This window comes from Antennarius striatus, chromosome 16 (genome assembly GCF_040054535.1).
Source record: "Antennarius striatus isolate MH-2024 chromosome 16, ASM4005453v1, whole genome shotgun sequence".
Lineage (NCBI taxonomy): Eukaryota > Metazoa > Chordata > Actinopteri > Lophiiformes > Antennariidae > Antennarius > Antennarius striatus.
This window is the reverse complement of record NC_090791.1, coordinates 6,950,526-6,975,004: the sequence shown is the minus strand read 5'-3', so window position 1 is coordinate 6,975,004 and position 24,479 is coordinate 6,950,526. Positions and strand designations below refer to the sequence as shown.

The 24,479-nt window shown below is 41.8% G+C and overlaps 1 protein-coding gene across 1 annotated transcript in view; it reads left to right on the top strand.

Annotated features, from left to right (window-relative positions):
• Positions 1-317: 317 nt before the first annotated feature.
• The window catches only part of grin2ba (glutamate receptor, ionotropic, N-methyl D-aspartate 2B, genome duplicate a), a 77,635-nt gene continuing 53,473 nt past the window's right edge, over positions 318-24,479 (top strand). The window contains exon 1 of the mRNA XM_068336843.1: positions 318-512. Within this exon, the coding sequence (XP_068192944.1) occupies positions 318-512 (195 nt within the window). The remainder of the gene's footprint in view (positions 513-24,479) is intronic.

Here is a 24,479-nt window from a genome sequence, read left to right as displayed (position 1 = left end):
CTCGACATCCACCCCCGCCTCCGTCACTCCACCGCTACACCAGCACTTCCTTGAGCTTCTCTCTCTTTTTCCTGCTGCTCTGCCTGCTCCACCTGCCCCCGGCCTGCCACTCACGGAGAGAGAAGGGCGGGGGAGGCGGTGGCGGGCACTACATCCCAATCCCCCAGCCTCCACCACACCACATGGCCCTGCCCAACATCTTGCGTGGTCTCAGCATTGCTGTTGTCCTGGTGGGCAATTCCAGTGAGGTGGCGCTGGCTGGTGCTAGGGAGAAGGAAGACTTCCTTCACATTGCGCCCAATGTGGAGGTGCTAACCATGAACGAGACAGACCCTAAGAGCATCATCAAGAGCATTTGTGACCTAATGACGGAGCACTGGCTACAAGGCGTAGTGTTTGGGGATGACACCGACCAGGAGGCCATCGCCCAAATCCTTGACTTCATTTCTGCCCAGACTCATATCCCTATCCTCGGAGTCCGTGGTGGCTCCTCCATGATCATGGCTGCCAAGGTAGGACACTTCCTCCTGCATAATTGAATTCATTTTAAACGCTAGTTCAACAGAAGCAAAAAGTGTAACATTGAGAATTAGAAAAATGTAAAGAATATGTACATATACAAGTAGTTCTTAAGATATGAATATTCGACTTACAAGCATTCGTACATACAAATAACCGTGAGCCGCCATATCCGACTACTGTAGTTCCTCTTTCTGCCACAACGAAAAATTTACACCTGTAGATTAAGATTTCACATGTCATGTCAAAATAAGCAAAGACCAAGTGAACAGTTTGCTATGATGTCAGAATTTTTCTGTTGGTGCGTCATCTGTGGGTTGCGCCAAGAGGGGGAATTAGAGTAGTCGGATATGGCGGTGCACAGTGGTTCGTATCTACAAATGTTCGCAAGTCAAATATCCGTATCTTGAGGACTACCTGTGTGTGTGTGTGTGTGTGTGTGTGTGTGTGTGTGTGTGTGTGTGTGTGTGTGTGTGTGTGTGTGTGTGTGTGTGTGTGTGTGCAGTAATACATAAATATATTTTCCTGTGTCTTCCTATGGCTGCTGCCACATAAAATATGTCAAGTTGTTATTCATTAAAATAGCTAATTATACTAAGATAACTCCTCATCTGGATTGTGTAATGATGTTTAGCTCTTCAAGGCTGATCTGGGAAATCAAACCACATGGCTTTATGGGTGTTTATACTCCTGGGAAATCTCCTGGGAAGAATAATATGTATGTATTATGTCGCCATTCGACATGAACTAAAAATAGATACAAGACTATAACCATGGTTCCATAGCTTCAATTGCTGTAGAAGACTTGCAATGTACTTTTCTAGATCAGTATTTTGACACATCTGCAAAAACAGTGTGTTTGCCCTGGTTGGATTGCGCAGGACTATTACTACTTCATTGCTTTTTAAATATTCAGTTTGCCGAAAACAGGGATACCACTGGGACTTGTTCAGGCTTCTTTTCTTATCCCCAACTGCCATACCGCATCAGTATTAGATCTGGTCCAGACAGACAGTGTAAGCTGGAGTGTCTGACTTGACAGACACACTGCCAACAAAACTGATGCCAGTGACAGGATCAGCTGGAGATTGCAGCAGAGTAGAGCTAGATCTCTGTCTATTTACTGGGCCTTCCCTAATGGGATAAAACAATCTGCTGCTGCTTTATCTGTGCTCGCCTAGGATCTGGGGTTGGACCCCATCCCACAAAAGCAGCTCATGCCTTTGGTATTTTATGCGTAAATCCATCTGTATTAAATAATAACTGGTGAAAGAAGCGCAAAAGTGAACTTGACTCCCATTTAAGGAAATTAACCTTTATTAAAATACCGCCAACGGCTGCCTAGTGCTATTTGAAGTGGGACCCCAAGTCTCAAGACTTATCTGTCTGGCATCCTTGTCTTAATGTCCTCCTTTTTTGCAGCTGAGTCTCTGATGTCAACAGGTCTTTGTACCAGCAGAGAGATATGAGCCACAATGACGTGTGGAGGCCAGCAGCCACCACTAAAACTCGTCTGTCTGTTCCTTCTCATTAGAATAACAAGGACAGATGGCAGGGAACCGTCCAATCCCATTCTCAACTGTGGTTTTTCAAGTACACATGCAAACACAGCTCACAGCTCATTCACAACTCATTCCCTTAACCCCACTGACTGTATTTCCTAAAGTCTTTTGGGTATCTTCACTTCCTCCCTTTGGGTGAATGGAAAGCAGTGTGGTGACGGTAAGGGAAAGTGTGAACCTGTGTCAATACATTTGTGTGTGTGCCTTCAGGGACCATATCATTGATTAAGCTCATGTACCCCAAGTGCATCAGGCAACAGGGCAGAGAAGTGTTTTTAGGCAGAGGTTTAGAGAGATTTCCCCCGTCCGGCCTGCCTCTCCTGAGAGCTTCCTGTTGGCTGCACCAGGGCCCTAAAGTGGGAGGATGGGGCCGTTTTGAGGCTCAGTCTCCAAACGGATTTATGTCTGCCTAATGGACCGAAACAATGGAGTGGCATAAATACGATAGAGAAGTATCAGAGGGAGGGAGGAAGAGAGGGATGGGAAAAGGCAGAGAAATTGAGATAGTGAACATGAGACCAGGTGGAGGAAATTTTAGTTTGAATGAAAGTGTATATTGGAGGAGGGGTCAGGGGTGGTTGAGGGGATCTGAGTCAGATCAGATGAGGTGCAGAAGCTGCCTGTGGAGTTGATGGACGGACGAGGGTAGAGGATGAGCTGTGAGCCAACACAGATGAGGTGTCACCAGTCGGACAGGAAAGAACATTCAGGAGAGAGGGAGAAGTAGAAACATATCTCTGAAAAAGAACTGGAATTGCAAAGAGAGATAAAGAGAAATGAAAAGGGGAAAGGAAGAAACTTTTCTTCCTTATGGACAGCAAAGATTGAGAAAAAGCAGTAGAGATTTTATAGTGTTAAAGAAAAATTCAGCTGCAGTCTGTTTTATATAATGAGTGTCAGAACGAAATGGACAGACAAAGATTGGGAAATGGGGATTGCAATATGAGGTGTTTATCTTCCGGACCCACTTCTTCAGACATAAACACACACACAGTTGTGTGTACTGCCAAAACTGAAGGCCAAACGCTGCTATTACAGTTGACAAGACAACCTCATCTTTTTCATTACACATAAGAGGAAGAATGATAACAGGGAGCTACACAGAAGGCGGAGAAAACGGCATTTTCATTTTAAGTGTGGGCTGAATAGGAAGAGAATTTGGCAGAACGTCACAAAATAATTCCATAAAATTTACCTTCTGTACTAGACTACTGCATGTGAACAGTCAGGTCAAATCGCAATAACAACATTTTCCTTCTCACATATACATCTACCAGGAATGAGTCGTGGTATTAGATGCTATGAAACTGAAACACAACATTGTGAGGAAATGGGCAATACTATCTCCCATTCAGTCCTGCATTATTGCATCACAGCTGCCTCTCAGTCACCCTTGTGACTTGGTGAGTCTTCTGAATGATACCAAGAACAAAGCTCGGTTTGTTTTTTTTTCCTTTTCCTTTTGGGGTTTAAGCAGAAATGTACCAGTAGCTTAGAAATAAAAAGTAAGACCACAACAGTGGAGGCACAGATAAAGTATGAGGTCTAGAGAGTTAGTCACTTCTAAACCAGATCCGATTAATGTTAATTAATAATTAAGATGGATGACAAAACAAAATCAAATCAATATGAGGAAATATCAGAGATCTTCAATGTTTATGCATATCAAGCATTCTCCATCTGGTCCTGTTAAGACTTCACCCTGCATGCCAAAACCAGACAGGGACATAATGGTTTCACCCATACAAAGGGTCATGTCCTCAACATTTGTCATCTCTAGATTTTTTGTCCTTTGGAATTTTTTAGCTAAGTACCTCCTTCCATTGAGAAATATTACTGGATTCATGAACAAATTGTTGCATCCCTACAGCTAGTATAGTTATTCATTTCCAAAGGATACAATACACAGCTTTAATAATGTGGTGATATGAAATTTCTTTTATGCCCTGTCAATAACGTAACATTCCATTAACCAAAATCCCCATGGACAAACACTGAAAACATAAGGATTTCAAAAAGGATCTCCCACAGAGAATGGATAAATATTAGTTGATGACATAGTATGATAGCAAAGAGTATTATGTCATATGGTGTCATAGTAGGCTTTGCTCCTCCTCCAGGGAGTAGACAATTCAGGTGGAGTTTTCTCTACCCATAATTACACTAATGTAAAATACATGGCCTTATTTTCTGGATGCATTTGAAGACAATTGAATTGAAACTTTGAACTGGAACATATGTTTACTCATTTGTTATTAAAAATACTTGCACTTCCAAAGGAAGTGTCCTCTGTCCTTACTGTTAGACAGTGTTGATAGGTGTCTGTCTATCCTTGGTGAGCTGCATCAGTGAAGGCATGGGGAGAAGAAACAAGACTGCCAGCTTTAACGCGAAATGAAAAGGAAGGAAGAGGAGGAGGGGAAAAAAGAGAGCCTGATGGAGGCAAAGGGCACGCACATCTATATCAATGAATACGATCACAGAGGGCGGGCTGGGCAGTAAGTAAGAGGATGACTGCTCTTTGTGACTGAGATAGCGAGATGGAGAGAGAAGGAAAGGCAGAGTGTCATAGAGTGCAGCAGCAGGTGCATCGCGAGCTATCCAGTGAAAAAGAGAGGCCGCCTCTTTGGTCAAAAAAATCACAGCCTAAATGGAGGAGGAATGAAGGAGCAGAGAAGATGGATAGAGCACAGCTGTAGCCGCATCTGTGGAAGACAGGACGAGATAAAAAAGGAGTAGATGGAGGAGAGTGAGGAAGAGGCGGTCAAGAGTTTAAGGACATTTATGTCTTTGTGGGTGTGTGTTTGTGTGTTGCTTTCATCCAACATGGCTACAGTCACCAGTCCTTGTCAACCCTGAGCAGCGTCTCTTGCGCTGCGGGAATCAGTTTGATCTAAAGCTCTGCCTAATACTCATACTATTGAGATATGCTGAGCCATTTTCCTCAGCTTGTCTAGAAGGTATGGTTCTGTAGCAGTACAAATAGCTGTAGTTGTCACTGATTACCCCAGGGCCACTTCATAATATGAACAGCGAGCTAATCTGTAAATGGATGATGCTGGTGCTGTAGATTAGGAGGCAGATAGCAGCCAATTGTGCATAGGATTTAAATACAAGCATCATCAGCAATTAAGGAAAAAAGGAACAGCCAATCCTCATGACCTGAGGGAAACTATAATATGAGGACAAGCTGGCTGGTGGAAACAGCACAGGCATGCTCACATCCCACACAAGTATTTGGTAAGTCTTGGGCAATTAATGTATGAATATTAAACAGTGGAAGAAATGCCAAGCATGTCTGCTGCTGCAGCAACATCTCCATCATACACACACACACACACACGCACGCACGTACACACACGCACGCACTCACGCACGCACACACACACACACACACACACACACACACACACACAGCGTAAACACAAATATGGGTATGCTGCCAGTCACAAACACTCAGAACACACTACACACAGAAATATCTGTTCCCGGCTGCCTTTTGTGTAACTGGCAGGTTTCTCCAGGAACAAAACAGCAGCATGTGATCAATTAACGTTCCTCCACCTAACTCGGGCATTTCATCGTTTCAAATATGCTCTTCTGCCTGAGGGGGTCGAAGCCTTTTGTAAAGCGAGAGAGTGATTTTGTGTGTATGTGTTACTTTTTCAGAGGACACATGCCCGATGATAGTGCTGAATTGGAGTTGAACCCCGTCCTGAGATAATTGTTGAGGAGGATGCATGTGTGTCTCAGTAGTGAGCCAGATGAACCGTTTAATTACAGCACAAGGGTGAATTCAGAGGAGCAATTAATGTCTGCACTCTTATTTTCCAAAGAAACATGTTCCCCTTGTCCCCTGTATTTAACTTAAACCCCACATTTATGCAAAACAATCCATTTCAATTTTTTGGTCACAAAGTAATTACTTTGTTTAGGCGCCATTTCCTGTTGGAGGTACACTCAACACATTCTCTTTTGTCCGCTGGGTTAACCATAAATGTGTCTGCATTTATATTCCCAATTAATTTCCGACAATAGCACCTATTGTTGTAGTAATCACTGAGGTCCTGTACTCTATTAATGTAATGTGCTTGTTCAGCTTGGCAGCACCTCATCCTCGCTAAAACAGACACAATTAGGAGCATTTGTAAATGATAAGGGAATTAAAAGTGAGTGTTCCTCTGCCTGATGTCTCTCTTAGTGTTTCTCTTTGAATTTATTTCAGCTGTCTGTTCTCCTGTCTCTTTCACATCTCTCTCCCGATTCTTTGGTTCATTCATGGTTTTTGTTTTGTTCAGTAGCATAGAGTAAACCCATTGTTACAGCTTTATGATTTATCCTCCTGTCTAACATGCATTTGTTCTTTTTTCTGCACCACTCTTTAATTCTCAGAACATGCATTTCCATAGTTCAGAAGTTGGCAGTCTCCACTGCATCTTAAAGCAGTCACAGTTTATATTTGCTTGTGAGACATATTTTTGCTTATGCAGGTCTATTCCTGATTAAACCAAACCATCATCATTCTTCTTGATTTTCATGGCATACAGTGATGGCAGAAATTATGATGAATGACCATGGGATGACTTCAGTGAAGAATGGGTTGGGAAATGATTTAGCATAGGTGTTGTCAGACCCACGTCACGTCCTCAGCTTCACAGCTGAGCAACAAACACCTTCTCTTCACTTTTGTCGGAAAAACAACAGGAGATCAGCTGCTAAAGCTTTTTATAGCGCAGTCAGACAAACTAACTTGGTTTTGATGAAGAGATCAGTCAGTCTGATTTCATGCTGTGGACAATACAGCAGTTTTCTGCTCCATGGTGCCCTGGCTGCTTCCCACCTTTCATTACACTCTGTGATATTTAAAACTGATCTACTGTCAGAACTTGAACATTGAACATGCCAGTCCTAAAATCAGTGAAAAAAAAGGTATGTTTCTTGAGGTCATTTCACTGTGAATGTCGCTTCTTTCTGTGGGAGTTGAAAGCCTTTAATGTGGATCAACAACGTTACATTGGCAGTCTAGATCAGTCAGGAGACGAGAGAGAAGAAGACAGTAAGACTGCTAACAGAAATGTTTGCTGGAGTGCCTTCATACCTATTTTCTTATGACTCACGTGTTTGCAAAGTCAAATGGTGGGGGTGAGAGGCTCCACCACTAACAATTAAAACTACAGGGAGGTGATTACCTCACGGAAGTACATCGAATTGCTGCATAGGGAAATGCCTATAAATAGCACCAAATCACGTTTGCTTTAATAAACATCTCACAGAGAGATATTCAGAACCTGGGAACTGGGCTTCCTGGTGCAGTATACCCCAGTAATGTATGATTCCTCGTGATGGAAATGTCCCTTCCTACCTTATTATTGTCCTGGTTTAGAAAGTGTGACAAGCCTGTGTGTTCTTCTTTTCTACACAGATATATAAAAACTCAAGGAGAGTGAGAGAATGTGGAGGATAGAAGTAGTGAAAAGTCCTAAATTTATGTGTCCTATTTTCCAACCCCGTTGGTCTCAATTTACTCCAGCCATTTAGAATGTGGCCATTTTTAAACTCAGCCATAACTTTTCCTCGTGCCTTGCCCTCCCTTAGTGGCCTCACTTCCATTCTTTCCGTCTCCCTCTGCTCTATGAGTTAATGTTGGCGACAGATTGCTCCCGTACTCTAGATTAACGCTGGCATTTGTGTCGGTCAAGTGTGCTTAGAGAGGTCAACTGGAATAATCTGAACTAAGATGAGATAGCTGTGAATTAAGGGCAGTGTTTTTAATGTTTTAATCCAGGTGGCAGTTCACAGAAGGTGGACTTGTACCAAGTATCCAGGTGTGAATCTGTTGAGTCTCACCGCGCACTCATCTCGTTCCCTATGGCAGCAGAATAGAAGTGCACATTAAAAAGCAGTTCATTCGTCACGATGTACCCCATCTGTCCTTACCTCCTTTTTTGTTCCTTTTTTCTTTCTCAGGTGATGTCTTATTCCTGCCCCTCCCTCTCTTGACCTCTTTTCCTTAATTTTCACTTTCTATCCCCCTGGTACTGGACCAGCTACACCTTCTCCTCCATCCCATCTCTCAACTGACACCCAACTCTCTCAAGACGTGGCCTTACACTCCCCAAAACTCCCCCTTCCTCTATCACAACAAACATGGGCCCCATCTTCCCGTCTTTCCCTCTCTGCTCTGATCTTCTTCCTCTTATCTTCTGCTCCTCCACCTTAACCTCTCTTCCCTCCAGCCCTCCCTTCTCCCATCACCACCATCAAGATCTCTATACTCCCTCTCTCTGACACTCACCCTCCCCTCTTATCCCCTTGTGGACCTTACGGCAGACATTTGCTCAGACCGTTATTAGCTTTATCTCCACCTGTGCTGGTCTGAATCGCAGGGATGAGTCAGTGTTCTTCTATAAAGTCTACTGAGCACACTGACACGAGAGGTGTGAATGGAAAAAGTGTAAATTTAGGACTGTTTAATTTGATTGTTGCCCAAGAGGCAGTGGTCAACTCTCAACAGATTCAGATCCATCTCAGCCCCTGCTTGGCCGGCCGTCACAGGCAGAGCAACAGCATAAACCCATTGTGTGCTTCACATCAGTGAACATGAATTAAAGGAAGATTAGTCGCCTTCCCTACAGCGGACCATGAGGCAACTGTCTGACTTGAGGACTTTGTAATTACTAAATAAAGAATGACTGCTATTAAAATTGATATTCTTTTTTGATCCTCTCTAATTAGGAGGTTCATGATTCTGTGACAATTTGCTCGAATGCGGTCAATCTATTTCTGAATATGATTTGATTTGAGGAGAGAAACTGATACCTCAATATCTTGACATCTCTTGACCCACAATCACCCCAGTGAAACGTAGAACAAACAACAAACACCACCTTGTTCATCAAAAATATGGCGGTGCAGCAAGGTTAACTACATGTAAGGTACATCATGTAAAAAATATGAAAGATGTTATTCTAAAGGAATAAAAACTAAATGAGCCTTCATGTCATACACTGATGAAAATGGAGCCACCGCTTTCTTTGCAAATCATCCCTTCTGGGTGGCAAATATTCATATGGAACATAATAGTAAATAATGTTTACATCTAAAATGAACAATTGAACTAACAGTGCTTTACATTCATCATTAATCACACAAAATCTCCCACACGAGACGAAACATCGATAACTCTTTTTTTCTTCTAATAATAGTTGATTGGATTAATTAATTTCTACAAGAAATGATAACAAAATATGATTATAGTATCAAAATCTCCTCCAATGATAGTTAATGAATTAAAATATTGAATTATGGCTCATTTTCCTGTGCAAACACATATTTGATTTAATTTGAAACCCCCTCCTCCTTTGCACTGTTCTCTGATACTTTATTTGGATAAGATTTTCATTTTTTGCCATCACTCCACTTGCCCTTGGTCTATCCATGTTGTGCCTAAACCACAGTGTTCCGTGTCAAGAAAAAGAAAATAAAAGGGGATAGTAAAGGGAAGGGAGAGAGGGAAAGAAAGGTTTTTTTTTAAATTTTAGTTTATTCTTGTTAGCGCAAAAGGTTTTCACTGTGAGACGATGGGAGGTGGGAAAACAAGCAAGTATACCATCAATATCTATGGCAATCCATGAGATCCGCATCCCACTGCTGGACTATCACATGGCACACACAGGAGCAAACACACCTCCACTTATCTATCTATCTATATGTCTGTCTGTCTGTCTGTCTGTCTGTCTGTCTGTCTGTCTGTCTGTCTGTCTGTCTGTCTGTCTGTCTGTCTGTCTGTCTGTCTGTCAGTCCGTCTTTTCTTCCGTCCATCTATCTATCCGTCTATTTAAATGTCTATCTACCAATAAAAGTGCCCTTTTGTCTAAAATGTTTTTCTGTTTAATCAAAGTATAGTTTATGTATTATTTGAAAGTGATACCAATACTATTACTTTTGCCTTCTTTTAAAAATTCTGCGCTGGGTGTTATAGATTCACCACCACAAAAACATTCATTGGGTTGAATAACTAAAAAACAAAAAACAAAAACAAGAAACACAGAAAAGATCTCCTTGCTCAACCCCATTCTGTCTTGTTGCATCTCTCCCTTTCTAGTTTTTATCTCAGCTTCTCCTCTCTTCTCCTCTCCTCTCCTCTCCTCTCCTCTCCTCTCCTCTCCTCTCCTCTCCTCTCCTCTCCTCTCCTCTCCTCTCCTCTCCTCTCCTCTCCTCTCCTCTCCTCTCCTCTCCTCTCCTCTCCTCTCCTCTCCTCTCCTCTCCTCTCCTCTCCTCTCCCATCATATGCGTTTAGATGAGCCAAGTTCCTGTGTGTGATGAATGTAAATGTTGCCCCTCCCTTCCCTTGTTCTCCTAAATTACAGCAAACACCACCCCTCTTTACTCTTCACTCTGTCTGTCTGCATTTACCCACAATTCTGCAGTTTGTCTTCACACGTATACCGTTTGGCGCTCTGCCCGGCCTTCAGCATCCATGCAATCCCAGTTAGAGATACAGTATGCAGATATAAGAGTCAGATGTGACACAGACAATACTGCAACATGAAAAAAGACCTCCAGCATGTATGATGCTTACTGTATGGATACTCTGAGTCTCTGAGTAGGGTACGAAAGCCGAGACTGCTGACATAGCCAGAAAACACGTGGCTCGTTTTCCCCACCCTCACTCTATTTGCCATATTAGGGTTAGGGGTTAGGGTTAGGGTTTATATATATATATATATATATATATATATATATATATATATATATATATATATATATATATATATATATATATATATATATATATATATATATACATACATACATACATACATACATACATACATACATACATACATACATAGAGAGAGAGAGAGAGAAAGAGAGAGAGAGTACAGTGGTTAAATCAACTGACTTGAATGCAGGAGGTTGTGGATTCGAATCCTGGTCGGGACAAACACTATCCAGTCAACTTACACAAATGCAGGAGGGGCATGATCTGGAATGCAGAAGGGCGTGGTTTCGAACCCCAGACATGGCAGACACTATCCAGTGAGGGTGCTTAGGCAAGACCCTTAATGCTATACCAGCCTACGTCAGTCATGAGCGAACACAATAAAGACAGAGTCATACCGGGTTAACAAGGTCCGCGTCAGTTGCTAGGGAACCAGGGCAATCTGATGAGAAATGGGTTACTGGAATGAGACACACATGGACAAGGGCGGAGAATACGGAGTTGTTGGAATGCTACTACACAAGTAATCCCAGAGAGAGGGGATGTATGGGGCGGATGTGAGACCAATGGATGCTTCAAAACCCACAGTCAAGGTTAACAAAGAAACAGCTGTTAGCCCAGTGTTCCAACATCCGTAACCGAAAACTGCTATCACAACTAGAGATCGATGAAATACAACAACAATGCTACGGCAAGGGGGAGCCAGGACACCAGATCAGCGGTGGGATTTCACCATCCCCCCCACAATCCGAGATTGGGTACTAAGGCCCAAGAAACACAGACAGCCTCAATACAAGAGCTGCTGACCTGAGAAGGAAGATAGTGACCCAAATGGAAACCTGGAGCCTCCGACAAATACCGAAGCTAAGTTGTCAAGTACCTTCAGAAGATCTGCTAGAAGATGTGAATAGTGTGACAAGAACCATCCCCACTTGGAACATAACTGACACCAACTAGCTGATTCACAGCTCAGCAACATTAAACCTCGAGATGCTGGGATATAAGATCAACACAATGCATAACAAACAATACCCTCCATGGAAGAGACGGTTAGAGGCCAAGATAAAGGCAACATCGAGAGAATTCCGCCAGCTAGCCGAGCTGCAGAGGGGGAACATGGTGAATAAAGGGGTACCCAGGAAATACAGCAAGCTCTCCATACTTGAACTGCCAAACAGAGACTAACAGCTCTGGCTATCTGACTGAAGAGATACACCACGGAGATAGAGGCCAGGAGAATAAACAAGACCTTCTCCACTCAACCAGCAAAGGTGTACTCTCAGTGGCAGGGAAATAGCAGCTGGTCAGACCCACCAAGAGCTGAGGTGGAGAAATAATGGAAGGGCATATGGGAATGAGAAGGATCACACAACACCGATGCCCAGTGGCTAGTGGACCTAAGGACTGACCACAGCTGCCTCCCAGAACAAGAACCAGTAACGATCTCAATAGCAGACATCCAAGAAAGAGTGTCAAAGATGAAGAGTTGGTCAGCACCGGGCCCCGATATGATCCATACATACTGGCTAAAGAAGCTGACAGCACTCCATGAACGTCTAGCAGCACAGATGAACCAGCTGCTAAGGGATGGGATGCACCCAGAATGGTTGACTGAAGGCAGGACAGTCCTGATCATGATAGACCCACAGAAGGGATCTACCCCTATCAGCCATCTCCTCTACATGGATTACATCAAGCTGTATGCCAGGAATGAGCGAGAAATTGACCCACTGATCCACACCACCAGGATCTACAGCTACGACATAGGGATGTCATTCGGATTAGACAAATGTGGCCGGATGGTATCAAGAAGAGGCAAGATGATCAGAACTGAAGGGGTTGACCTACCAGGGGGCAGGATAGAAGACATTAAGGACAGCTACAAATACCTTGGAATCCCACAGGCTAATGGCAATCATGAAGAAGCCGCAAGGAAGTCATCCACAGCCAAATACCTCAAGAGAGTAAGGCAAGTCCTGAGAAGTCAGCTGAATGGCAAGAAAAAGGTCCAAGCCATCAACATGTATGCACTGCCAGTCATCATAAGCTGGGATCATAAGCTGGCCAAAGGAGGAGATAGAGGCCACAGATATTAAGACTGGAAAGCTCGTCACCATGCATGGAGGGTTTCACCCCAAGTCCAGCACCCTGAGGCTGTACACTAAGCGGAAAGAGGGAGGCTGAGGACTAGTGAGCATCAGGGCCACTGTCCAGGATGAAACATCGAAAATCCAAGAGTAAATCAGGAAGATGGCCCCAACAGATGAACTGCTCAGTGAATGTCTTAGACAGCAGAAACCTGAGGAGGAAGAGGAGGAGACAACATGGAGGGACAAGCCCCTACACGGCATGTACCACTGTCAGATAGAGGAAGTAGCATGTGGTAGCAAGGTGTAAGATGCTCGCCAGCTCAGCATACATGGAAAGGCACAACCAAGTAGCTGTGATAGTGTACAGGAACATCTGTACCCAGTATGGACTAGAAGTACCCAAATCCCAATGGGACATACCACCAAAGGTGGTTGAGAACAACAAGGCAAAGATCCTGTGGGACTTCAGCTTCCAGACTGACAAACAGCTGCTAGCTAACAAACCGGACATAGTGGTGATGGACAAAGAGCAGAAGAGAGCAGTGGTGATAGATGTGGTGATTCCAGCTGACGCCAACATCAGGAAAAAGGACCACAAAAAGATTGAGAAGTATCAAGGGTTGAAAGAACAGCTGGAACATATGTGGAAGATCAACGTTAATGTGGTAGTAGGAGCACTTGGGGCAGTGACCCCCAAACTTGAAGAGTGGCTCCAGCAGATTCCTGGAACAACATCTGAAGCCTCAGTCCAGAAGAGCGCAGTCCTAGGAACAGCTAAGAAACTGCGCAGAACCCTCAGACTCCCAGGCCTCTGGTGGAGAACCCGAGCTTGAGGATGACACACAGATACCACCCCACAAGGGTGAGAAGGACATGTGTGTGTGTATATATATATATATATATATATATATATATATATATATATATATATATATATATATATATATATATATATATATGTATATATATATATATATATACACACACAGAGAGAGAGAGAGAGAGAGAGAGAGAGAGAGAGAGAGAGAAAGAGAGAGAGAGATATCAGCTGAATAAATTGGTGTGACAAATTTACATTTGTAAATGTCATCTATTAAATTTCATACAATAGCATACACAAACACGTATTATCCGTAGGTACCTGTAACTGCTGCTCGCACATTTATATCTAATTTATGTCCATTGTTTTTTGTATCTTATCAATATGTTAATGCCTCAAAAACTAAATATGGACATGCATTTTAAAAAAGCTCTACCAAAGCTACTTAGCTACCCCATTATTTAATTGCATCTAAAACCACCACCCTCAGAAAATAGTTCTACAATTTATCCTGACGGCTTTATGAAGATGTCACTTATAGATATACTGTAAATACTACATAGAAATCATCCCACAATTAATGTGGCATTTCACACTTTACCAGAAGCGGAGAAGAAGACTGAGAACCACAGTGCATATAGAATCATTTTGCATAGTCACCTGATAGAAATACTATTACTGCAAGCTTTGGTCCTCTGTTGGCGTTCAGACTTCAAATAAAGTGGTGTAGAGACCAACCAACCAAATGACCTTGCTTTTCCTAAATATTTCCAAAAAGTGCTCACGGCATTTCATATCATTTCAATCTTATGCAATATTAGTTGTAAAGTTTTAGAATACAAATTTTTGTAAGGTCATGCAGTCATTAAACCCCATTATTATCTTGCCACTAGACATTTTATTATGTCATCCCAGTGTCTGTTTTAGCATTAGCATGATTAGTGTCATCAGTCACTCCCGTCATCGTTATTATCACAAATGCAACAACCCCCACTGGGCATTTAGTTATTGATAGTACTTCCTGTATTTGTTCTCTGTCACATCAGCCCAGTATCAGGCGCTTGTTTGGCAGACTGGGGCTTTCGCTGGCCTGTTCTCCGCCAAAGAGTGATTTGCATTAGCAAAGTCAAACAAGCTTAATAGACTTTTATTGGCATGAGGCGACTGGGCGCTGAGGGGAGCTTTTAAACAATACGGTATGGTAATAAACAGGAGGCTGTGTACTAGGACAACACCTAACACAAAAACAACAAAACAATCCTATACACTTGCAGGCACCAAATCTGTAAGCCTGATTCAATAAATCTTTTTTTTTCTGTCACTTTGCATGTAGCTCAGATCAAAAATGATATTGAGTATTTATTGGAATATTTATAATTTCACAGTATCATCAAGTTTCAGCTTGATGATACTCTTAATTTTGATTATTTGGTTGGATTAATGTGGAAGGTATGGTCTTTGTTCTCGATAAAGGTCAGTTGATAGTACCAGCCACCCTTTGCATGCTATGTATCACATTCGATCAAATAAATTCAGCAACACATAGTCGCGGAACTTTTATCTCGGCTTTGCGATGCCAGCAACAAAGATAAGAATCCAAAAAAGACAACTAAATTTGTACTCTTTGTACGATTAGATATTGCACTCTGTTCACCACTATGTTCCTTAAATTTGGGATCATCATGAAAGAAAGTGTGTTTTCATCTCGGGGGATTGTGTATCTGCTGTATAACCATATACCTTGGTAGTTATTTTGTCTGCGTGGAGCAGTTCGTTGGATTAAATGACTCCCTCAAGATAGTTGCCTGTCCGTACAATGATAGATTCACCACCAAGGTCCATGGATTGCAGTAGAGCGGAAACCTTGTTCCTGGAGTCAAGGTACAAATGCAGGGCCCAGTGTCTTACTGCGCTGCAGGAATCAAATCTATAGTTGTTGAATGTGCACCATGCAGTTTACATCCACAGCCTGCTCTTAGTCCCAGCGAAGAGAGTATACCATTCTATATTTAGCAAGGCCGGAAGTAAAGGGTGTAGAGGTCAGGGTGGTGGATGGATGGATGGAGTTCATCAGTTTCATTTCAGAAACCTGAGCTGCAGTTTAGTGACTCTCACTTGGACTTTCTCCATAGCCATAATCATAAACACAACCAGGGTCTTGTAGCTGGTTGACTCGGATTGTCAGTTAATTTGTTATAAACATAGTCTTACCCCAGATATTGTCATATCGTAATGCAGAAATGAATCTTAAAAGCTTTCTTCGCAATCTACTTCTGTTGCTACTTTATGTTAAATAGGTATGTTTTTGCAACCCTGTCAAAAATGCGTCTGTGTTCATGGATAATCGTAAATATGGAACACAAACATCTCACACTTTTTATTCACTTGAGAGTGTAGAGAGATATTAACTGAACTGCAATCAGTTGGTGAGAGAGCTGCCTGTAACAGGCAGACGGTGGTCTTGTTATTGTCTAAATGATTTCTGGACTCTGTTTAGTTGTCAACCTTGGTGTCAAGTCCACACCTGATGTCAGCTAATATATCTACAGCTACCTTTCTTTCTGGTTGGTGCTTCTTTCATGTTCACTCCCTGCATACATAGGCTTACTTTAAATGCCAATGGGTGTTGTTACATCAATAGTATTTGGAAAGCATCATCATCATCATCATTATCATCATCATCATCATACGTGCATCAATTTAACTTTTGTATCAAAAGAGTTCGGCAAAGAAACAGAAGCTGTGGTGGGTTTGATCCAAGGTCAGCAGCAGGACACACAGTGGTGGACTATAAAGCCACTTAGTTATCTCTGGGCACAGACTTCTTTCTGTGTTACCCCCTGCAGGGGCTTCAAGTTATCAAGGAGACCATTCACCCGTACCTTTTTTTAGCACCACATTATTTTTAAAGCAAAGCAATTTCTCCCATGTGTCTTTTCTGTGATGATGATGATAAAGCATTAAGTTCATGCAGAAACATGCTTTAAGAATCCACATCACTGTTGGACACACAGAACACACACCAATCTATGTATTTTGCCCCTGTACACATACTGTGTGTGCATGGGGTTACACCTGATCCAGATGGCTATGAAGGCTTTACTGCTTTTTTATGACAATTTGCCTCAAGCAATGCTGAGGATTGGAAATGTGCTGCTACCTATACTGCTATCAACACTCAGTATCACAGGACTAATAATATGGAATCCTCTGCAGATTATCGTCTAGCATCTTCTCATCAGTGAATAGCATGAAATGAAGATTTCTGTGGAAGCCTGTTTAAACAGGAAATAATACAACATTCACATGTCTGTTTTCAGTCATTTATAATCTTGGAAAAAACGTACACTTGTACACCAGTGTCTTTCTACATTTACACAAGTCTGATGATCACGTTTAAGCTTTATGGACTCTTGTGTTAGCCAGGGGAGTGTAAACAAGATGTCAGAGATCACAACACAACAGGATGTTGGAGTTATATCTTGACCATTTGATTGTCTGTGTATATTATTTTTATCTCCTGCTTCCTTTTACCGAAGCAAATACTATGATCTGTTCCCTCTGTTAACGAATAGCACAGTGGAGCAAATCTGCCCTAAAGGAAATTTGGTTTAGAAATAAGGACATACCTTCATAATGAAGGTCAGCTGACATCCTTGGGATGGTGTCTTTCAAGGCAAATAACCTTGACAGTAGGACTATGGTTGGTAATTACATTTCATAACAACAATTTTACCATTGCAGTATTCCCTTAGGAATTAGTACTCCTTGTCACAAAGGCACTTTATCCCCTGAAGCACAAGATATTCGCCACTTTTCAAAGGATGCTCTGTATTTGTGTTAAGTAAAAGAAATGTTGGCACAATTAGTTTTCTGTGGCTATCGCCACACACTCGGATATAACTAGATCAAATTCTGTGGATTGTGCATGGTGCATACCTGAGTAATCAAAGCACTAGTGTCAGTCCGAACCTTTGGAAACCACATCTTTGTTCAAATTGTGACTCTGACTGAAAGGCTCAGAGAATTTAAAGATTGTGACAAATTTTATTCATGGTTGCTTTGGCTACAACTTTGCCAAGGAACCCATATGTGAATGAATTTGTTCTATCTTCATGCCAATTAAATTGCATTTATTCATGCCTTTGATTCTGTACATGCTGTGGCAACCTTGTCGTGCATCAGTATAGATGTGCTGAGCCAGTGAACAACTGTACCCTGAAATCGTTTATAGCTGTCCTGTCAGTTGTGGCGGAAACAAAGTCTTTCTTCCAAATTAGATGCCATCGCTGCTGGTAGCCAGCAGTTGGCTCTCTGTTGGCCTTTTAAAGTTGTTCTTCTTTGGTATTTTCACTATAACTCTTTGAAATGAGGTTGATGCAACTTGACCATACACTTCTATGCTATCCAGAGTGACAAGCTTATTCTCCCCCAATTATGTCCCTCCACTAACATGTCCTGCTTGGAAATTCAGTTCAGTTTATCAGGACTTCATGCTGCCCTACCGGCATTCGTATAACTATAACACACATTGTCTAAAGACGTGTCTCTGTAAAGTGAATGTGTTTTTGCAGAGTTTGCAATGGAATAAAAATGTTATTGGCATGTTTTATAGAGAGAAAAAAATCAAAATAATGGTTTATTACAAAAAACAATCCAGCTATTTGCAGCAATGCATCATTTAACAGTAAATATTTCGAAGTGGTTCAGAATGTGTTCCGGCCATCCTCACAAGTGTCAGTATTACAAGGTTGGAGACTGCATGAATAAATGTAAATGTGGGAACATAACTAAACTCACACCATACGATTTAGTTCCAAAATGCTCCAGTAATCTTTAATAACCTTTGATATGTTGTATTTTCATACCATTACAGTAAAAACCATTTTTCAGTCATATTTTCAGAAAGAAACCATTTTAAACATCTCTTTGTTTGATTTCCTTTGGCAATAAGGAACAAAACAAACCCTAATTTATTTTGAGATGAAATATTAGTGACATGCAGTAAGTTATGAACAAGCTCTGTTTGGAGACTCGGCCCTGCAGTGGAAACTAGGTTATTGTCTTCGATGCCCTGGAGCAAAGCAGAGAGTGAGCAATATGCTTGCTGCTTATAGTAATATCAACTCTAGTGTCACATTTCAGAAGCTCACATTACAGCGAAAAACCACAGATGTTATTTAATGTTGATGAGACCCAAATATGAACTATTTGTATTTTTCGTAAATTAGTAACAGGAAATTTTCCACACAACAGGTGCAGAGGTGTCGTATTTGTCTCCTTATGTCAGCTGATTTGTTCTGCCAGGGCTGTGGAGATGCTGTCGAACATATCTGAGTTGATGCAAAGGATCAGCCTTCTGTATATCGACATTGTCGTCTGTTATTTGTTCGTTTCCCTATCAAGCATAGTTATTTATTACTTTTGCAGTTATGGTGTGGCAGGCTTGTCCTTCACACTCCGTCCTGTTGTCTGCTCCAATTTAATCTCCTCCTCCTGTGCAAAGAGCACTAGCTGACTCCTGGAATGTAAATGCATACATAGGGTAAATGGTACAACATGTAAATCAAAGGTGTCATTTAACGGTGTTCCCAACAAAATGCTGAGGGCATCAGCAGAATAAGCAGAGTTCTGTTAAGAACAAATTAGTGTGAGTGTGCAATATGGAGATTTATGAAAATGAGAGGGGAAATTCCTTAAGAGGCTGCTTAAGGGTGGGGGGTGATTGCTTCTTCAGGTATTGTTGCTTGATTGATCCTTCGATGGTCATGGTGTTGCTGTTACTACATTCTCAGGTTTGTGACGGAAGGAAACTTCATCTATATACATCCCCTGGGTTTGTTCCCTTTTGTGCCATGGATGAAAGCTCACAATAGCTCGAGAATCTCCTTAGATTTGATGAAGCATCTCGGATGAGAAGTGAAGCGAATATTCAAAACCGTAATACAAGTAGCTTCTGATTGAACCTCACTAGAGATGACCATTGCCTGGATGAATGAGAAGCCACACAAGCAAGTCTTTTTCTCAATCAGCTGATTCTGTGTATAAGTTTGTAAATAAGACGACGTGTTGTGTCAATGCATGATCTGTGGCATTTTAAGGAAAAATTGTCATTTTGGCAAGATGGCACAAGGTAAATATGAGCGTGAAGCGTGTTACCCATTCCAGTAAAACACCAAATGTGGATGCAGTGCCTGCAGCTCCAGGGGCCTTGCTGCGCTGTAAAAGTGTGAAAGGATTTGACACATGTATTATATAGGAGCCAGAGTGCGATTAATTGCAGGTGTTAGACGGATTAGAGTATGTCTGTATCAGTTTGAGTTCCTGTGTGGGAAGTGAGGAAGTGGCACCAGGATGTGTGCTGTGTTTTGAGTTGAATGGGGGGTTGTTGTGTGGGTAGATGCATTTGTCTGCGTGTAGCTTGTCTTCGGTGCTTGTATGTGTGTGTGTGTGTGTTTGTGCAGTGTGATGTATTAAAGCATAGGTGACTGTTGTTTTTGTGTGCTGCTGCGTGTGCACGCCATGCCAGTAGTGAGTGACATTTCTCTTTTTGTTCCCCACTAATGGCATCCTTAGCACGGCTGTTACGATGGAAACCACGTTGCCACGGAAACGCAGCCTGTCTCTGTGAATTAGCAGTATTTCACTCCCTCTCTCACACACAACCTCCCTCTTTCACCCTCTCTGTCCTCTTTTCCCCCATTCCTCTCTCGGTCAGGTTCTTCTTCTCTGTTTCTCCTCTCCACCTGCCTTCCCTAAACCTGACATGGCAGCAGCTGACACCTGAAGAGAGGTGGGGATGTACATGAAACAGCTAGGGATAGAATAACAAGGCAAAGAGAGAGTTGGGGAAGAAGAGGGAAAAGAGGAGTCCGGGTGAATTTCTTTGAATAAAAAATAACTTCTCTCTCAACCCAGAGGAAAGGCAGATGGAGGGATTCAAGGATGGAAAGGAGAGAATACTGAGTGAGACAATTTGTAAAATTTGTGAGCACACTGGTCTAAAGCTTAAGCTTCAGTCTTTCAGACCAAAATGTTTTTGAGATCCTTTGTCACAAAGCAATTAAAATTATGTTTTGGAACTTTGTTTTTATCACCAAGCTCGTTGGCGATAGGAAAGCAACATTAAAAAAATGCTTTTATCGGAGAAAACAGCTATTTATTGAGTTTGTAAATGACGAACATAAGAAAAATGAAATTACGTGAGGCACACTAACACACTAGAGTGGGAAATGTAACTGGATGCTGTTTAAAACTGGAACCACTGATTAATGTGAAATGAAATATGAAAATGAAAGCTCTCAGTGGTGCACAAAGAAATCAAAGCACAAACACAGCTCCGGTAACTCAAGTGTAACCAACAGAACAGGTGTAAGCGTTTAAAAATGAGTCAGAACTTATATAAATATAAATATAGACAAAACCCGAGAAGTGCAGTACTCTCACCTTCATTAGCTCAGTTTGTACCTACTGGGTATGTGACTTTAGCTGCTACTGCACCAATCAGGAGTTACCAACCACAAGCAGCGAGGGACAGACCGGTGATGTCACTTGCAGTCTCAAATCACTGAATAAGACCTACACGGTCTATTTGTCTTTGGTGATCTGTTATCAGCAAACAGCTACGGTGCAACACAAACATTTAAAATCCTTCAATGTTTGCATCCAGTCTTATTAGCTTGTTAACTCCCCAGCACTTCTTTGCTTTTCAATGAGCACTCCTATATGTTACTTGTAAGCAGTCGATCAGTGTCGTAATGAGAAACCAGCAGCGGGAATGCGTTTTGCATCGCTTGCATGCTTGTACATCCTTGTGTGTAGGGGCAGCCCAAAAAAAATTTGAAGCCACTTTTTCTGGGTCCATATCGCTCCAAGTGATGAACTTCAAAGCAGCAGTGAGGTTTTCCTTACTTTGAACACAGAGACCCAGCTCAAACATTACAAACCAGGCTGTATAGTGGATAATGTCACGCTCAAGTTAAGCGAAGGAAGAAATTTAGAGAGCTGGGATAAAATGCTCAAATGAAACAAGCCTGATTAGAACAGAGTGTCAAGACGGAGAGAATTAAAAGATGCAGGATTTTGAGTTCTGTTCCACATATGGAGGGAATATAAAATAGGGTGAGAAAGAAAAGCAAAGGAGGTGGAGGAGAGAAACTGAATGAGAGAGAAAGAGAGAGAGAGATTGATTATGTCCTTCTAAGTGCTTTCGGCATTATTGGAACAGTACTGTCCTCCTAAACCAGGCAATTTGAATTAACATTGTAGGGAGAGTGACTTAGAGGGGAAAAAATGGAGAAGCGGGACAAGAGAGAGATACTGAGAAGGAGTGAGAGGAGGAAATGGAAGGAGGACGGGAGGGTGATGCGGTGACAGGGCGAGTTGGCAGGGTGACAGAGAGTGAGGGTCCGCAGGGAGGACCCAGAGATAGATAGAATAACTGGGTTCAAAAGTAGGACAGAGAGAGAGATGGCAATAGCCAAAGAGGAAAAGTGCGAGAAAAGGAAAGAGCATTCAGGGTTGAGGAGACACACAAAGACGAGCCAAATTAACAAAAAAAAAAACTTTTTACATTCCAGTTGGGTTGCTGTGCATAATAATCCATTTGATGAAGAATAACTTTGAATATTCATTTGAAAAATGAATCGTCAGAACGGAAATCCATTTGGGGAATAATAATAATCCAATCAGGAACAGGAGGGGAGATAACACAGGGGAGTGAGAGACAGAGACATAACTTGAAAGAGAACGGACGGATGGGTTTGGACAAAGTTCTGATAAAATGGTGGTGGAGGGGGTGTATCGCCAGCCGAGATGCAGTAAAGAACATTTAAGGACATGCAAAGGTTGAGCGTGGGAAAAGAGGATGACACAGAGAAGATGGTGACAAATATTACTGAAAAAGTGAAGATGGCAGGAAGGGAGACGGATGTTAAACGACAGAGCTGAAGAAACAAAATGCGTGATGAGAATAAAAAAACGGTCGTGCAAACTTAACAAGGTTTGGAGTCTTTGTGTTCCTTCGTTCGTTGCTCCTCACAGCTTGACTTCACTCCTTACTCCCACTTCATCCCTCTGACCCCCATTTTACCTGTGTCCTGATTGAAGAGGAATGACCCCCGGCCTATCGACTTCACAGACCACACAAATAAAGCTTTACTCTGGTGTGTCCGTGCCCTGATAGAAACACTATGTGTGTAATGAGAACCCCGGTGATGCTTTAATATTGGACGTGTAAGGGGAAGAGTAGTAGGATGCTTCGCGTCACCTCAGGTACTTTTCAGGTTATAATGAATCATATTTTTTCTGTGGGCACAAGACCTCCACGAGTTCATGATTGATCTTCTAATAATCTTCATTTTAGTGACTTGACCTCATTTTCATTCGTTGTGTGATCACGGTACAAATACTTGTGGTGGGAGGATTCAGATCCTTTAGTGGAGGAAAAATGTCAATACATCAGTATAGAAATACTACATTCCCAGTAAAAGTCTTAAGGAGAAAAAGCTATTTATTTTTACTCAAACACTCTTAAGTAAAAGTAGATGAACAATAAAGCAGCTCCGGTGAGCTAAGATCACATAAGACAAAACTGCTTTTCTCTGCTGTCGATGTCCATTCTGTTCCAGCTGGTCAGTTTCAGCTCTTAAAAATCTATAAATCCATTTTATTATTATTATTTTTTTATTTGCACCTGCAGCCAGGACACAAATGTTCTGTTCTCTTTGAAGCTCTGTGACTTTGCTCATATGCCTCTTCCTTATCTGACAAATGCTGCTAAATTGGCCCTGTAATGTGTAATATGACCCAACTGTTCAGCAGTGCTGTTTCAGTCTTTCTTTACATACATTTTGAAATTCATAATTCAAGTCAGGGAAGTTCACTTTGACAGAGCAGCTTTTTCATTGTCTTTTTTACTGGCATAATATCTTAATAATAATTTGTAATGTGATTATGTATTAATAGCATGGATTTAGAACTGTGTGAGAAATAGTATGTTTGACTTGGATTATTAACTAATTAAGGCTTTAATTTACATATTTAACTATCCTATTACCAAAGCTCAGCTGGTTTTGGTTTAGTAAAACCCTGAACATGCCGGGACAGTATAGGCGATGTTTTTTTTTAGTTTAAGAAAGCATGTGTGGATGTGTATGCATGAGTATATTACCATAATGTCACCTCATTTACTGGACTTAGCAGAAATAAATTCTGTTATTCACCTCACCATCAACTGATGATTTGCTCTATGCTGCACCCGCTTCATGATTTCATACCTGAAAGCAGTGTCGGAGGCGAGGCAACTCATCACGCAAGCCCACTATAATACGCAGCATTCCACCATACCTCCATTACCTACTGTGTGATTTGTCTGGTAATGTGGCCTTGCCTGCCTGTCCCATCTAATTCATGTTGTTGAAACGTGCTCTGGGTTTTCAGTTCACGCGTGTCTATAGCCTGCATTTCACTTCTACAGTATCTTAGCAGGTTTTTATGTGAGGAAAAAAGGTGCAACTTTTACACATGCATCCACAGTTTTAATCTCGGTGTAGGGTGTTTGTTTTACCGAAAGCGATGCTCTTTCTTTGTTTGATAGTTCTGCCTTTGTTAGAAACAAACGCAGCGTGTGTGTTTAGTGTTTGAGTTTCCATCACCACAGTGGGAGCTGGCAGATATATTCAGCATCTTTGCAGCATTCAGAGATTTCAATTATGAATCCAGAGCGTTTGCATGGATGATATTATGAAACACAAAGAGTGGTG